Genomic DNA, 17,218 nt, shown 5'->3' with positions numbered 1-17,218 from the left:
AACTACATGAATATCTTGCTTGATGCTGAGCAAGCATTTGACAAAATCCAACACCCCTTCATGATAAGTCTTGGAAAGATCAGGAATTCAAGGCCCATACCTAAACATGATAAAAGCAATCTACAGCAAACCAGTAGCCAACATCAAAGTAAATGGTGAGAAGCTGGAAGCAATCCCACTAAAATCAGGGACTAGACAAGGCTGCCCATTCTCTCCCTACCTATTCAACATTGTACTTGAAGTCCTAGCCAGAGTAATTAGACAACAAAAGGAGATCAAGGGGATACAAATTGGAAAGGAAGAAGTCAAAATATCACTATTTGCAGATGGTATGATAGTATATATAAGTGACCCTAAAAATTCCACCAGAGAACTCCTAAACCTGATAAACACTTTCAGTGCAGTAGCTGGATATAAAATTAACTCAAACAAATCAGTGGCCTTTCTCTACAGAAAGCATAAACTGGCTGAGAAAGAAATTAGGGAAACAACATCCTTCACAATAGTCACAAATAATATAAAATACCTTGGTGTGACTTTAACTGAGGAAGTGGAAGATCTGTATGATAATAACTTCAAGTCTCTGAAGAAAGAAATCAAAGACAATCTCAGAAGATGGAAAGATCTCCCATGCTCATGGATTGGCAGGATTAATATAATAAAAATGGCTATCTTGCTGAAAGCAATCTACAGATTCTATGCAATCCCCATCAAAATTCCAACTCAATTCTTCACAGAAAGGGCAATTTGCAAATTCATCTAGAATAACATAAAACCTAAGATAGCAAAACTATTCTCAACAATAAAAGAACCTCTGGTTTTATCACAATTGCTCTGTAGTACAGCTTGAGGTACTACGTCTGACCTCAAGCTGTACTACAGAGCAATTGTGATAAAAACTGCCTGGTACTAGTACAGCAACAGACAGGTAGATCAATGGAATAGAATTGAAAACCCAGAAATGAACCCACACACCTATGGTCACTTGATCTTTGACAAAAGAACTAAAACCATCCAGTGGGAAAAAGACAGCATTTTCAACAAATGGTGCTGGCACAACTGGTGGTTGTCATGTAGAAGAATGAGAATTGATCCATTCTTATCTCCTTGTACAAAGCTCAAGTCTAAGTGGATCAAGGAACTCCACATAAAACCAGTGACCCTGAAACTTATAGAGGAGAAAGTGGGGGAAAATCCTTGAAGATATGGGCAAAGGGGGAAAATTCCTGAACAAAACAGGAGTGGCTTGTGCTGTAAGATTGAGAATCTACAGATGGGACCTCATAAAATTGCAAAGCTTCTGTAAGGCAAAAGACACTGTCAATAAGACAAAAAGGCCACCAACAGATTGGGAAAGTATCTTTACCAATCCTAAATCAAGTAGGGGACTAATATACAATATATATAAAGAACTCAAGAAGTTGGACTCCAGAAAATCAAATAACCCTATTAAAAGATGGGGTACAGAGCTAAACCAAGAATTCTCAACTGAGGAATACCAAGTGGCTGAGAAGCACCTGAAAAACTGTTCAAATTCCCTAATTATCAGGGAAATGCAAATCAAAACAATCCTGAGATTTTACCTCACACCAATCAGAATGGCTAAGATCAAAAATTCAGGTGACAGCAGATGCTGGTGAGGTTGTGGAGAAAGAGGAACACTCCTCCATTGCTGGTGGGATTGCAAGCTGGTACAACCACTCTGGAAATCAGTTTGGTGGTTCCTAAGATAATTGGACCTAGTACTACCAGAAGATCCAGCAATACCTTTCCTGGGTATATACCCAGAATATGTTCCAACATGTAATAAAGACAAAAGCTCCACTATGTTCATAGCAGCCTTATTTATAATAGCCAGAAGCTGGAAAGAACCCAGATGTCCCTCAACAGAGGAACTGATATAGAAAATGTGGTACATTTACACAATGGAGTATTAATCAGCTATTAAAAACAATGAATTCATGAAATTCTTAGGCAAATGGATGGATCTGGAGGATATCATCCTGAGTGAGGTAACCCAGTCACAAAAGAACACACATGATATGTACTCACTGATAAGTGGATATTAGTCCAGAATCTTCGAATACCTAAGATACAATTTGCAAAACACATGAAACTCAAGAAGGAAGACCAAAGTGTGGATACTTCTTTCCTTCTTAGAATGGGGAACAAAATACCCATGGAAGGAGTTATAGAAACAAAGTTCAGAGCCTGAAGGAAAGACCATCCAGAGACTGCCCCACTTGGTGATCCATCCCATAAACAACTACAAAAACCAGATACTAGGCAGATGCCAAGAGCCTGCTAACAGGAGCCTGATATAGCTGTCTCCTGTGAGGCTCTGCCAGTGCCTGGCATATATAGAAGTGGATTCTCACAGTCATCCATTGGATGGAGCACAAGGTCCCCAATGAAGGAGCCAGAGAAAGTACCCAGGGAGCTGAAGGGGTCTGAAGCCCCATAGGAAGAACATCAATATGATCTAACCAGTACCCCCAGAGCTCCTTGGAACTATACCACCAATTAAAGTAAACACATGGTGGAACTTGTGGCTATAGCTGTATTTGTAGCAGAGGATGGCCTAGTAGGTCATCAATGGGAGGAGAGACCTTTTGTCCTGTGAAGGCTCTATGCCTCAGTATAGGGGAATGCCAGGACCAGAAATGGGAGTGGGTGGGTTGGAGAACAGGGGGAGAGGGGATGGGATAGGGGATTTCCCAAGGGGAAACTAGGAAAGGTTGGATGAATCTGTATCTGATGTGTCTGAATCATTTAATTCTAGGTTGATTACAGACAAATTTGCAACTTAGGTTTAACAAAACCCACAAATGTTCTCCTACACTCTGCCCCAACTCCCATTTTATAAATTTTGGCTTGTTTCCCATTTCATTCTCTTCCAAATAGTTAATAGAGGACTTGTATAGAGACTGTATAAAGGATTCTCACAATCCATTCATACTAGCACAACACAGACCATGGGAAAGAGATTCAAATACCAGATGCAGGAATGGCTGAAAAGCAATTGAAAGCTGCTAGTGGGAAAACACCAATGAAAGCCACAATGGTGCAATTTCTCACCCACTGAGATGCTATAAGAAAAACAGGGTGTCACAAAGGCTGGTAAGGGTATGGAGAAACTGGAACCCCTACATATTCCAGTATTTTATGATGTGAAGTGGTCTAGCCACTTTGGAAAATGGCAACTTGTGTGTGTGTGTGTGTGTGAGAGAGAGAGAGAGAGAGAGAGAGAGAGAGAGAGAGAGAGAGAGAGAGAGAGAGAGAGAGAGAGAGGAATATATGTGTGTGTACATGCATGTGCAAGTGTCCTGATACATATGTGGAGACTAGAAACAGCCTCAGGTGTCAGTCCTTGTTCTTCATTTGAGGCAGAGGCTCCTGTTCACTTCTGCATACTCCTGGCAGGTTGTCCTGTGAACTTCTGAGAGTTTCTTGTTTTTATCACCCTTTTTGAAGTAGGAGCTGGGACTAAAGACAGTTGCTTCTGTGTTTGGATTTTTATGTGAGTTCTGGGGGCTCAAACTCAAGTGGCAAGTATTTTAACTGCAAACCCAAATCCCTGTGTGTGTGTGTGCGTGTGTGCGTGTACTCTAACATGGAGCATTTAAAATATATCTGGTTCAAATCAAGAAGTTTTAATGTACGTATATAATGATCAAATCATGTGTCTATCACCTAAGATATCATTTCTGTATGCAATCCTCACCACTGACTGTGCTGAAATATACAATCCACTGGTCAACCACAGTTTTCTACTGTTCTGTAAATCACTACAAGTTCAATTTGGCAACTCCTTAAAAATAAATACAAATTACAATAATACTCAGAAATTCCATGCCTTCCTATCTACCCAAGAGATGTAAAAAAAATGTATGTTCACACAAGGCCATGTATGTGACTGTTCTTAATAACATTTTTCATCATTAACTAATGGAAGCAACCTAAACATCCAAAGATGTTTGATATGCTAGTGTAGTGGAATATTATTCAACAATTAAAAATAAACTTCAAAACATATTCCTTTTAAATAAAGGCCTCAAAACTATGTCACAGGATTCTAGTGATATAAAGTGCTCACAAGTGCAACTATATATAGAGAAAACTGAGTCATGATTTCTTAGGGTTGGGAGTAGGAATTAATTGCTAATAAACACAACGGATTTCTTTTAAAAGTTCTGTTTTTACATTAACTCATTTGTCTTTGTGGTATGGGGGAGTCTGGGTTGGGATGGGTTCCAGGGTTATCAGCTCATGAGAGATGGATTTAGTGTGGAGAAAACATTGCAAAACTGAGTTTACAAGAGTGCACTTGGCATGTGTTTGAATTACAAGTCTGGCAAAGCTAGAATTTAAGAAATTCATTGAATGAATCAACAAAAAGACCACCTATATGAAATAGTGGTATATGGGAACGGGATATGTTGATGCTGTCCTCTATGGTTAGGGTAGCCCACAGCAATCTCCACCATGCAAATGAGGGCAGTCCTGATTGGCTAATATAATTTACTACAAATGGCTAAATTCAAGTTGTACAAATTAGACCCCCTAAAGTCTATTAAAACACCCCTTCTCCCACCCAAGTGAACTTAAACAGTTCAGAGTTTTTGAGATTATTTCCCATATTCTGTGAATGGGTGGTCAGTATCACATCTGACACTAGTTAATGGACACAGTAAAGATTAAATGTGCTTCACCACACTCATGACACACCTGTCAGGCCTCAATGGTCATTGTCATGGTTGGTCCCCAAAGGAAAGGCCCGAGTCCAGGATTGCAGGCCTTCCTGGCTGCCTTCCAAGGAGCAAGGCTGGAGTGAACTTTGGCCTGGGGTGATACTCCTTGTCACTGATTAACCAGCCCTGTTGGAAGACTGTGTTACCAGCTCTGCCTAGACAAAGACTCCTACCTGGCCAAGCTCTGGTGGGCAGAAAAAATGTCTACCCGCTATCACCAAGCAGCGAGTGACAGCTACCTGGAACTTCTGAAGGAGGCCACCAAGCGTGATCTGAATCTCTCAGATGAGGATGGCATGACACCCACTCTCCTGGCAGCCTACCATGGCAACCTCGAGGCCCTAGAAATAATCTGCAGTAGAGGGTGAGTAATTCCTGTTAGGGTATCCTGGGTGGGGAACACCACACTGGCAGTAAGAGACAGAGACATCCACGAAAACATTTTACTTCTTTCTAGGCTCCCTAAGTATTTGGCTTTTAGAGAAGGAGTCAAGACTAAGCTAGGTATGGTTTCTTTCCCTGTGAAAACAGCCATTTAGAAGTCACTCAGGCAGAGGGGTGGGAGTAGGCATTGGAACTATATGCCCTGAAAGTCATATCCATGGAATTTAAATGGTTAACTCCTTAAAAAGAGGTCACCATGCTTTTTGGTTCAGTCATCCTCTTTTGTTAGGACATGGCTTTATTTTACGTTTTCAATTGTGTCACTAAAATCTATCTTTTATGAATACTTGGCCTTGGTGTAAGCTGAATTTTTGAATGAAATTTCTGGCTTTACAAGCTATAAAATGAGTCTTCAGTCCATCTTCACACACACACATACACACACCATCCCTTACCTTTAAATTCAAGTATTTTCTAACTCTTTTATTCTGCTGGTCCTGCTCATTGCCAGAGGGATGGTCAGGGTAGGCAGCTACGACTTAAGATGGGGAGAAATGGAGCAAAAGAGGAGTCTGGGGGAGTGAGAGGAGTGGGGGTGGGGGGACAGGAGGGGAGGTAAAGAGTAAGAGAGCCAAGTGACTCCAGGACAGTGCATATTTAGCATCTGGCAGGTGACAGTCCACCTCGCCTCCTTCTCTCCCCTTCTTCCTCTTTCTCTTTCTTCCACTCCCTCCTCCTCTGATTCCAACTCTTCTCATGTATTTTTGGTGCTGCCCAGATGGTGCTGATCAACAAAACATCCTGGTGTTCCTGTGGCAATCAGATCTGAGAGGGGAAGCCAAGCGAGCGGCTTTGGGTAGATGTGATAAAGCTCGAGCCAGGGAAGGGAAATTAAGTTGATATTAGAAAGACAAGGCGCTGATCAAGGCGGAGGGAAGTGTTTTCCCCCTAAGGCAGAACACTGTGCATTCCGAGGATGGAAGACATTGAGCTTGGCTGGATGTGACCTGCACAGGGACAGAACCTAAGCCATAAGACCAGACTATCAGGAGCCTTGAGAATTCTGCTGAGAACTTCAATCTTCTCCTGAGAGCCTAGAAACCACACCCTCTATTTACAAAGGAGGCCATCAGATAGATTTATGCTTATGAATATTGTTCTGGTGATTGTACAGTGGTCACAGAGAATGTCTAGGAACATTCAAGGTAAAGTGAAACTCACGTGGTAACACTGGGCGTGGGTAGACACAGAGATGTGAGTGACAGTTTGGATGCCAGAGAGTGATTGGATGTGGCAAGTAAAGGAAGACGAGGGTCAACATCCATGTTTGGATTAAACAGATTGCAGGTCTGGCCACCTCATTGGACTGGGGAACATGTCAGAAAGAGCATGCTCACTCTCTATACGGCATCTCCTGAAGCTTTATTCAAGATAGGTCTTTCTTTTTTTTGAGTTAATGTCTCAATTTTGCTACAGCAGTGAAGTATGCAACACACTCTTATTTAATTTACACCTTAGTATCATAACCAGCAAATTTATTTCTTAGGTTATCCCCGTTTGTTACATTTTTTTTCTAGCAGTGTTGTGATGATTCTTCTTCCATGTAAGTCCTGGTCCATACTTTTTTTTTTTCGAGTGTAAATTCTCAGAACTAAAGTTTTTGTGTCCGTTGGCCTACACTTGTGCTATGATAACAAAATACCTCAGACGAGGTAATTTAGAGAGGATAAAACTTATTCTCATAATTTTAAGAGCAGCCAGGAAGTCCAAGATCAAGTTGGCAAGAAGTTCAGTACCTGGAGAGATCAATTTTCTGTTTCCATGATGGCTTCTTATTGCTGCCACCTCTAGGGAGGACAAAGGTGGAGCCCTCCCATGATAGGAGAGAGAGAAGGTACGAGCAAAGACAACTAGGAAAAGCAAGTTCCCTTCTTCCATAGGGAATCCCTTTTACAAGGGGGAAAGGCAGGGTCCTGGTGAGACTGAGAACGCCAAGGCTGAGCAGCCCTTACATTTCCGTCTGTGGGTCTATAGCCAATTTTATAACAGGTTCTTAAATATTGATTTATAAAATTGGCTTTCAAAGAAGTTGTGTGTGTGTGTGTGCGTGTGTGTGTGCGTGTGTGTGTGTGCACGCACGTGCACGCATGCACGAGTGTGGTTAATGGTAGTGTCAGCATACCAAGATGCATATGTAGAGGTCAGAGGACAGCCTTGGTTGTCAGGCGTCCACTTTCCACAGGGTTTGAGAGCAGGTCTCTTGTGGTCTCAGATTAGCTGGCCCATGACTCCCCAAGGACTCTCCTGTCTCTGCCTCTCATTTTGCCAGGAGAATGATGAAGAAGCCTTTGATCTAGCTTTATGTGAGGCCCGGGCATCTGAACTTAGGGCCTTAGCCTTGTACAGTGAACAATTTACCCACTGACCCATCTCATAGCCTTCAAAAGGCTTTTAAACTTAACAGCATCAACTCTTTATCATATATATTATGAAAGTTGACAATATTTTAACAATTGATACTGTAAGTATAAATACTTACATATATATATGTATATACACATAATATGTACTTATTGAATACATACATATATACTATATATTTTAAGTGGATATAAGTCTGTCAATCTCTGCTACATAATTCTTTTTTTTTTTTTTTTTGCTACCTAATTTTTATTTCAAGGTCATTCATTCCAAAATATTGGCTGATAAATATATTCCAAATTTTTTCTTTTCCCCATATGCACAAGTACATTTTTTTTCTTAAAAAGGCACTCATACAAAGTATAGTGATAAGTTAATAATATGTCATTATCAATTTGAAGTTAAAAGTTGATATGCATGCAGTTGGTTTTTTATGACTATATTATATTCTATTGTATGGCTTTGTCATTATTTACTTATTTTAAATCAACAAATAAAAATTGCACAGCTGATGATAGTGCACTTGCACCCCGTCATTCTGAGTCAGGAAGATTGTGAGCCTGATGCTAGTCCGAACTTCGTAGTAAGTCCCTGTCTCCAAAACCTTTCATATGCTTCCTATACAGTATGACATTTTAAATATATCTATGTTATGGAGTGATTGGATCAAGCTAATGATATGATACTGTGTACTTGTCATTTTTGCGATGAAGATATTTAAAACAGCCTCTTAACAATTTTCAAGGATGGAAATTGTTTCTCCTGTAGTCATCCCATTGTAGAGTGCATTGCTTGAACTGGCCCCGCCCCAATGGGCGTTCTGCATCCCTAAACCTGAATCACCACACTTCCCTCCCTGTCTCCAACCACTGTCTACTCTGGAGACTTCTATAGGCCCCATATTGTTTAGATCCACATTTGAGTGCAACTGTGAGGCCTTTGCCTTTTGGTGCCCAGCTTATTTCACTGAACGTAACATCCTCCAGGCTCATCTATGTTTCCAAATGCAGGCCTGTCTTATTCTTTAAGGCAAACTAGTATTCTATCGTACATATGTGTGGGCTGTAAGTATGTATGTACATGTCCATATGAACATATATGTGTATGCACTTTAATTAGTTACCTATTCACGACACTTAGTTCCTTCTCATTTCTGGCTTTGCCAGGGACTGTTTGACTTATGTCTTGTTGCCATGATAAGCAGTCAACAGGAACAACCTTGTTCATTCCGCTCTGTCCACACCCTCACACTTCCTTGGGATAAGTTCCTTAAAGTAGAGCAGGGCATTCTGGGTGTGTTCCCTGATATCCTGCTAAGCAGTCTGAGGTAGAGTATGCTTTGCCCAGCATGGCCCTTTCCTCATGATCCCACTGAAAATAGACAACTGATATTTTTCAATCATTTCCTGTTGGTCGGGCAAACACTGGCGGTGTATGGTTTTAATTGGCATTTTCTTCATTATTATAAGTACAAATAATTCTTTTTTTTTATGTAGGAAAACATTTTTGACAGAATTATTGTTTTCTGAGAACAGCTTTACACATAGTCAAAATCAACTTCAAAAGAAGAAATTGGAGTGGAACAGATGCCGAGCGTGTTGTAATTTAAGCAAATTACCCACTTAACAACAATAACAAGCCCACTTAGAAATCATTGCTTAAAACTCTTGCTTACTAAAAATCAAGGGCAAAATATGGCTTATTTTAAAATTGCTTTGGAGAGTTTCTCTTTTGGGAAGAAAATGCCAACACTACATTGAAGCGATCCCCAAGCATCCATAGGATATTGGCATTAGAGTCTGCCTATCAAAGGGGAGGGGTGTAGATGGTGGGGCAAATGTATACAGTAATTTTACTGAGAAACCTGAGCCAGAAAACCAAGTTCAGCAACGTGCTGGAGAGGTAGGGACAGGAGGATCTCTGGGACTTTGCGGGCAGTCAGTGGAGCTAATAGGTGAGATCTAGAGATCTAGTTTTAGTGAGGTGCCCTTTTTCAAAATGAATAAAAAGTGGAGAAGCAATTGAGGAAGAAAGCCATGTTAACCTCTGCCCTCTATGTATATGTTTTGAAGCATGGGCACTCGAGAGAGTACATACACACACACACACACACACACACACACACACACACACTCACACACACACACACAAGGTATGTGAGTCAGGAATGGTGGTGCATGCCTGTAATCCCAGAAATCAGGAGACTGAGGCAGGAGGGTTCTAAGTTGAAAACCAGCCTGTGTTACATAGAAGAAAGACTTAACAAACGGAAGCAGTGGAGAGAGTAGGATTACATTTTTAAAAACTTCATGAAACCTGACAATAATACATTTTTTATATCAATTGGAAAGTTGTCAAGAGGGTTTAGATGCACAGGAAACCCATGGATAATCTTCTTGACAGTTTCATCTGTAAATCTGAAATTCTACATTCGAAATTTTCTCCAAAGAAGTCGCACCTCGGCCCCATCTCAGGCTTTCTTCCTCGCATCTTGAAAGCATCACCCAGGACCCACTGAGATGAGAAAACTCACTGCTTTCTGCCTGAGCATATTGATCTCACCAGCCTGTTACTTCCTGCCAGGACTAGCCCTGCCCAGCACTTTCTTCTCTGGCTTATGCAAACCAAGGATAATTCAGGCAAATTCAAGCAGTGTGTTTTTGTTTATGTCTTGGTCACATCTTGGCTGTTTTCCAGCCTTCCTTTGATGTCTGGGTTACTTAAGGGGTCCTTTGAAAATGGTGTTCAGTTAAGTAAATAAAAAGTGAAACCATGTGTTTGGGGATGAAGAACTGTGCTCCCCAAAGATTCCACTGTGCCAAGACTGGAAGGAGGGGTCTCCTTTGATCCAAAATAATTAAATTGGGCTAACTGGCTAGAGCCCTCTTGCCTGACAAAATGACATTATTTACCATTTGCTTTCCTTAGATTCAATTTCATTTTCTTTCCTTCCTTTCCCCATTTCTTCCCCATACCTAACTCCATGCTATCTGGTCACACTGATGTATACTCTGGGTTCCTCACATAAGCCAGGTGATATCAGCCATCCTTGTCTGTGGCCATGCTGTTCTCTGTGTGACACAGGCAGCCAACCTACGGCTGGACCTAATCCACAATGGGCTTCTCTTGGATTTCACTGTGTTTTTGTTTCAAAATTGAGCCAACATTTTAAAAAATTCCTTGATGTTCTGGAGTTCAGTCTTCATTTGGAAAATGTATGTGCTAACACTTTCTGCCTTGTTAGGGCGTAGCCAGAGCTGCCCCAATTCTGCAACTGCCAGGAGACCAGTTGATCTTTTCTTGGTCTTTGTTGAGGAAACACACTTGGTTTCTGTCAGTTGTGTGTCTTTGGTCAGATTTTGAGGTTTTGGCTAGAAACTACAGAAGATAAAAGAAAAAAAATGTAGGCTTCTTCCTCTCTGGGAAAATTAGCTAATTGGGTCAATAGGGCATTACTACTTGATAAATAAAATAAGCAAATACTTAACTATGAGAACTAGGTTGGTATGGGGGCTTATATCTGTAATCCTGGCTCTAGGGAAGATGCTGCAAGAGGTTCGCCACAAGTTTGAGGCCAGCTTGGACTACATAGGGGGTTCCAGCCTGTCTGAGATACAGGATAAGATGCTTTCTCAAAAATAGATGATAGAGAGGTAGGTAGGTAGATAGGTAGGTAGGTAGGTAGGTAGGTAGGTAGGTAGGTAGGTAGGTTGATAGATAGATAGATAGATAGATAGATAGATAGATAGATAGATAGATAGATAGATAGGAGACAGACAGCTCAGTGGGTAATGGTATTTGCTTTTCACTCTGATGTTTGCAGATTGACCCCTAAGAACCACATGGTGAAGTGAGAGAACGATGCAAGTTGCCCTCTGACATCCATATGCACACAGTGATACTCATACCCAAACATATACATACAGAAAATAAGTACATTTAATTTCTGAAAATAGTTTTTTTTTAAAAAAATTAAAACTCCTTCAAGAGAGCTGCAGTGGTAGGAAGAAGAAATGAGAGAGACACAGATAGGTAAACATGGGCAGGCCTGATCTGAGGATGCTGCCTGTTGGGCTGGAGTGTAGCTCCATGGCAGAACACTTGGCAGGCACGCATGAGGCCCTGTGTTCTGCCCTTAACACTGCAAGTATAAAACTGAAAGTGTGCTGCCTCTTACCGTCATTCAAAACCATCGCACCCCTCAGAGTCTCGCTGTACTCCAGGGCTGATGAGTGGTTCTCAGCCAAGGCTTACAGGGAGGAGACCCAAGTCTGAGTCATCAAATGACACAGCTCTGGTTTTGCAACATTAGCACAGGGAACCTGTGAATCACCTGAAGATCTTGTCAAGGTTCTAATTCAGTAAGTCTGGGTTGGGCTCTAAATTCTAATTTTATTTCAATAAAACCATAGGTAATCTGTGTTGCTGCTGACTATATGTTTGGGTCAAAAACTACCCAAAGTAGGACAGAATGGTACATTATCGATCTTTGTAAGGTATAAATTTTTTTCTGTTTCTGTTTCAGCTTTCCCACCAGCAGTGGTGAGAGATTTTCTCAATTCACCCGTCCCCCTCCTTTGCTTCAGTAGGGTCTGTACTTGCATCTTAAGCCCTCAGAGGAATAGAGGCTCTTTTTTTCTGGTTGCTTTTTCTTCTGTTTTCCTCATTTGATTAAAGAGAGGGCTGAAGTGTTGGCTAGAATTAGCTCTCTCTAAGTCCTCAGAGAATACTGCTAAGTTGTCAGGACAATTGAAAGCCAATTAAACATAGAAATTATTGAAATCTTATAAGTGTACACTGGACAGATTTTATTAAAATGTAGCCCTCAATTTACCACTTTATAGCTAGTTCACTTTTTTTTATATGTGTATTATATTGCTATGTTAGAAATAAAATAGTAGACTATTGCATGCGTCTTCCAATCTCTACATCCAGTGAGGTGATGAGGTAACATGAAAATTTTCATGATTTATACCACTGTAATGCTATAAATCAAGCCTTTGATTTTATTTTCCCCATGAATGAGCCCATTGTTAAACATTTACCAGTATAACATTAGATGATATTCTTGGCTTTGGGGAAATTTCTAATTAAGCTCAATTAGAAGTAGGCATATTCCCTTTCTCTGTCATATGACCCAACTCTGACCAATGTGAAATGCAAGTGACAGCTAGAAAGGTTTGGGGGAAGCTTTTCTTCTAAAGGGGAGGCATAGGGTAGGGATGGCTCTTTCTCTTTCTGGCCATCTGGTATCTGGCTGTGATGCAGCCAAACTCGGCAGCCGTCATATGTCAACGTCAAGGCAGGGTAAACATGCATTTTGTTGGTTGTTTTTGTTTTTATTTGTAGACCTTATCATCAGTGAAAAAATAATTTAACATACATCTTTCATATTTTCTTCTCTAGTGGAGACCCTGATAAGTGTGACATCTGGGGGAACACTCCTCTACATTATGCAGCCTCCAATGGCCACACTCACTGCATCTCATTTCTAGTCAATTTTGGTGCCAACATCTTTGCCCTGGATAATGACTTGAAGTCTCCACTGGATGCTGCTGCCAGTAGGGAGCAGAAAGAATGTGTTGCTCTCCTGGACAAGGCTGCCACTGTGCAGAACACCATGAACCCCAAAAGAGTCACCAGACTGAAGGAACAGGCTCTGAAGAATGCCAGGAAGCAGATGAAAGAGTGCGAACGGCTTCAGGAGAGGCACCAAAACAAGATGGCACGCACCTATAGCAAGGAAGACTCAGGGACAATTTCTTCTTCCCATAGTACCTTGTCTAGGTCGTTTCTTTCAACTACTTCAGCTGGTAGAATTGGGTCACTGTCCAAGGGCATTAAAGATACCTTCAAGATAAAATCTAAGAAGAACAAAGATACAACAGAACAGCTAGGGAAGGATGGCCGAAGTGGGCAGAGACCTGTGATGGAAGTGTTCAGAGAGGAGGAAGAAGACTCATTTCCAAAGGACTTCAAAGAGAAGCTCCATTTCTCAGTAGAAGAAGATGGTGATGTACAACATGAGTCTATTCTCAACCGTCCGGGTCTAGGAAGTATTGTTTTTAGTAGAAACAGAGTACTGGACTTTGAGGACATCTCCGACAGCAAGAGGGAGTTGGGGTTTAAAATGCCCAGTGAGCTATTCCAAAGACAAGGGGCAGCAGGAACAGTAGAAGAAGAAGAGGAGGAGGAGAGAGAGGCAAACGGCACTGCAGGTGATCTTCCTTGGGATGAAGAAGAAGTAGAATGGGAGGAAGATGCAGTTGATGCTACTCCATTGGAAGTGTTCTTGCAGTCTCAGCACCTGGAGGAACTCCTTCCCATTTTTATGAGAGAACAGATTGATCTAGAGGCTCTGCTGCTTTGCTCTGATGAAGACCTTCAGAATATCCACATGCAGCTGGGCCCCAGGAAGAAAGTCCTTAGTGCCATAGACAAAAGGAAGCAGGTGCTCCAACAGCCTGGGCAGTTGGTTGACACCAGCCTCTAATGGAGGACATTGATTAACAGGGTAGCCTGAGCCTGGGGTTCATGCTGAGTTCTCCTGGAACCACTCCAGGATGAACCCTGTGCCTGGTCTCTGTCTAATGACAAACCCCTGGGTGTAGGTGTTAGAGTTTTAGAGAGGACACTCCAAATCAGAGGCTCATACTCTGTATCCAAGTAAACCACCAATGAGAAAAGACCTTGAAATGGGAAAATGGTGTTTCTCTTCCAGGCTTTGAATTCTGTGTAGACCAAAGGCTCTCACTAGTCTGAAGCCCAAAGCCCAACTTAATGGATCTAGTCATTTAACAGATGCTTACTAACTATGGGGTTGGGTTTACAATATTCCTGGCTGAGAATCGGGACGTGTAGCAGGTAGGGGGATGGCAGACAGAAAATGTGGACTGAATTTCTAAAGTTCATGGATGGAAGCCCTAACCCCTAAGTGAATGGTTTTGGAGATAGTACTTTAAAGATGTGATTAAGGTTGAGTGAGGTTATAAGGGCAGGCTCATAATCCATATGACTTAAAAGACAAGGAAGAGTGGGAAGGGTTTGTTCACACTCAAGAAAGGAGGACAGCAGGAAGGCAGCTGCCATCCAGCCAAGGAGAGAGGCACTGAGAAATCGAACCTGGAAACAGTTTGGGCTTTCAGCCTACTGAGATGTGAAAAATAAATGTCTGTTGTTTGAGCCACTCTGTCTGCAGTGTTCTGTTATGGAGGCCTAGGCTGACAAGCTTGGTGTGTAGACAAGAGGATAGTGAAGAGAGCAAGGAGGATTCAGAAAAACAATGCCTGTTCCATCTCACAAGTTCTCTAAGCGTTAAGTGTCTTCTGAGGTGCAAAACAGGAGGGAAAAGGTATAGTTTTAGGAAGGTTGATGGTGAAAGTATATTTTGTACATCCATGTTTGCTATGCAGAACCTCACTTCGTTAGTGTGTAGCCACAGGACTGCTGCCTGGACAAGTGCTTGTTATAGTCTAGATCTTAGATGTGACCCAAAGACCCATATGCTAATGCCTTGGTCATCTGCCTGTGGAGCTATTGGGAGGAGGAGGAGGAGGAGGAGGACATCTATCCACCAGGAAGAGCTTATTAGAAGGACGTTAGGTCATCAAAGCATGCCCTTGAAGAGGTTATTGGAATTCCAAATGCCCCTTTCTTTGCTTTCCAGGCAACTTGAACAGGTTTCCTCTGCCACATGCTTCTAATGAATCACCTTACCACAGGTCCCAAAGCACTAAGACCATGGTCATGGAGTGAGTGACAAGTTAAAACAAACCTATCTTTCTTAATTATGAACACGTTTATTCCCCTTAGATAGGCACCGATGACAGAACAAAGGAACAACTCTACCCAAGTTGAGCTCAAAACCTGAAGGTTTTGGAGTATGGGCAATTCAAAGGTAACTGTATTAGCACAAATGGTGCCTCCTGGGGGCTCCCTGCCTAAGCTGCTCTTTGCTGCTTTCACGATGCTTGGAGGGGGGCTTGTGAATCTCTTAACTTGTATATGCTTCATGAGCCTGGCGAATTCTCTATAGCTTCTGGAGTCTTCTGAGTCTCCTTCCTCTCACCAATGTTTCAATTCAGACGAAAGAGTGACATAATAGTTTCATACACACACACATATATATGTGTGTGTATGTGTAATTGTGTATAATAGTCACACACACATATTCCATTATCCTCTATTGTACCTTTCTCTCCATCTCTTTAAACTTTTCCTTCTCACAGATCCTTTCTGCTTTCCTCTCTCTCTCTCTCTCACACACACACACTCACATGCACACCACACTATCTTAAATCTAGATTTTGCATATGAGAAGAAAATATGGGCTACTAGTCTTTTTGAGTGAGGTATGTATATTTTGCTTAACAGCCTTATGACTCCTGAAAAGTCTTAATTTCATTCTTTACAGTTGAATAAAATTCAGTTATGTAATGCACTACATTTTCTTTTCCCATTCACCGGTTGATGGACTTCAGACTGGTCCTATTTCCTGGTGACTGTGAACAGTGCAGCAATAAATATGGATGTGCAGGTCTGTGTGGTATATTGACTGGGCTATCTGGGCCACATGATAGTTCTGTTTTCAGTTTTTGGAGGGCTGTCAAGCTGGATTCCATAGTTTACTTCCCCACCAGCAATGTATAAAGTCCCTCTTTCTAAAATCTTGCCAGCATTTTTTTTTAATGCTGACAGTTTTTAAATGGCAATCTCAATTGAAACCACCTTCAACCAATAGCTAAGGTTTTTTTTTTGTTGTTGTTGTTGTTGGTGGTGGTTTTTTTGTTTGTTTGTTTTTTGTTTTTTGTTTTTTGTTTTTGTTTTTTATTTTGTAGCCAGACTACTACCAGGTAGAATTTACCATTACCTACCAAGTAGAATTTATCATTGACTGTGTGGCTGTGTATATAATATTAGAACCATTATTTTAGCCCAGCTGATTTCTCATGTACATCTTAAGTTACTTTAAGCGGCTCATTCAGGGTACAGATGCTCACATGCTCAAACTCACTCATTCCTCTCCAGTGAATGGATTCAAGAGCATATGGGTTCTTGGATATGTTACATTAGGGGATTCTTGCTTATAAATACTGTGTTTGGTTGTGGAATAAACTGAAGTTGTGCTTGTCCTCAATACTGTGCATAGAAGCAGTTGTCATAGGAAGGCACTCACAGGTTTTGTGACCCAAGCCTGCCTCTGTCCCACATCCTCACTGTGAAGGATCCTCTCTAGTTCTCTAGAAACTGAGATACTGTCCCCACACCCTACCCCAACTTACATAGTGAGGGGAGGCTGGATGGGGAGGCATGGCCCTACATGTGGGGACTCCTGATGCTTTTGTAAGATCCATTGGTCATGAGATATGTTCTCCTTGTAGAGTCTTTTGATATCAATTCGCTTAGACTCAAGTGACCCACACATGAGTAGTTTCTACTACTCATGACCAAAGGAGCCCCTTTATCTGTACTTCTTCAACTATTTAAAATACACACAGGAAGCTACGTTACATGTGATTGGATGTACATGAAAGTTCTTGAAGAGGCAAATCTGTAGCAGTAGAAACTGCTGGGAAGAAGATGGTGACACTGTTGGGAATCAGGTTTCTGCAGGGCATGGAATCATTCTGGACTTGGTTGTATAAATATCACCGAAACCCACT

At 41.5% G+C, this 17,218-nt stretch overlaps 1 protein-coding gene across 1 annotated transcript; it reads left to right on the top strand.

Annotated features, from left to right (window-relative positions):
- The first annotated feature begins 4,887 nt into the window (after positions 1–4,887).
- On the top strand, positions 4,888–14,738 carry Anks4b (ankyrin repeat and sterile alpha motif domain containing 4B). The gene is made up of 2 exons (XM_021167908.2): positions 4,888–5,115; positions 12,963–14,738. The coding sequence occupies exons 1-2, from the start codon at positions 4,952–4,954 to the stop codon at positions 14,047–14,049; spliced, it is 1,251 nt and encodes a 416-aa protein (XP_021023567.1). The 5' UTR covers positions 4,888–4,951; the 3' UTR covers positions 14,050–14,738.
- Positions 14,739–17,218: the final 2,480 nt, after the last annotated feature.

The sequence above is a fragment of the Mus caroli genome, unplaced genomic scaffold (genome assembly GCF_978045245.1).
Source record: "Mus caroli unplaced genomic scaffold, Mus_caroli_1 scaffold_8, whole genome shotgun sequence".
Lineage (NCBI taxonomy): Eukaryota > Metazoa > Chordata > Mammalia > Rodentia > Muridae > Mus > Mus caroli.
Note: the sequence above shows the minus strand (reverse complement) of the source record. Positions and strands in the feature narration are given on the sequence as shown.

What these genes read in the sequence shown, in the direction of transcription:
- Anks4b (XM_021167908.2), top strand. Translation starts at nt 4,952, where the DNA reads ATGTCTACCCGCTATCACCAAGCAGCGAGTGACAGCTACCTGGAACTT. An exon ending in GAAATAATCTGCAGTAGAGG is followed by an intron (nt 5,116 to 12,962) that starts GTGAGTAATTCC and finishes TTTCTTCTCTAG; the next exon opens with TGGAGACCCTGATAAGTGTG.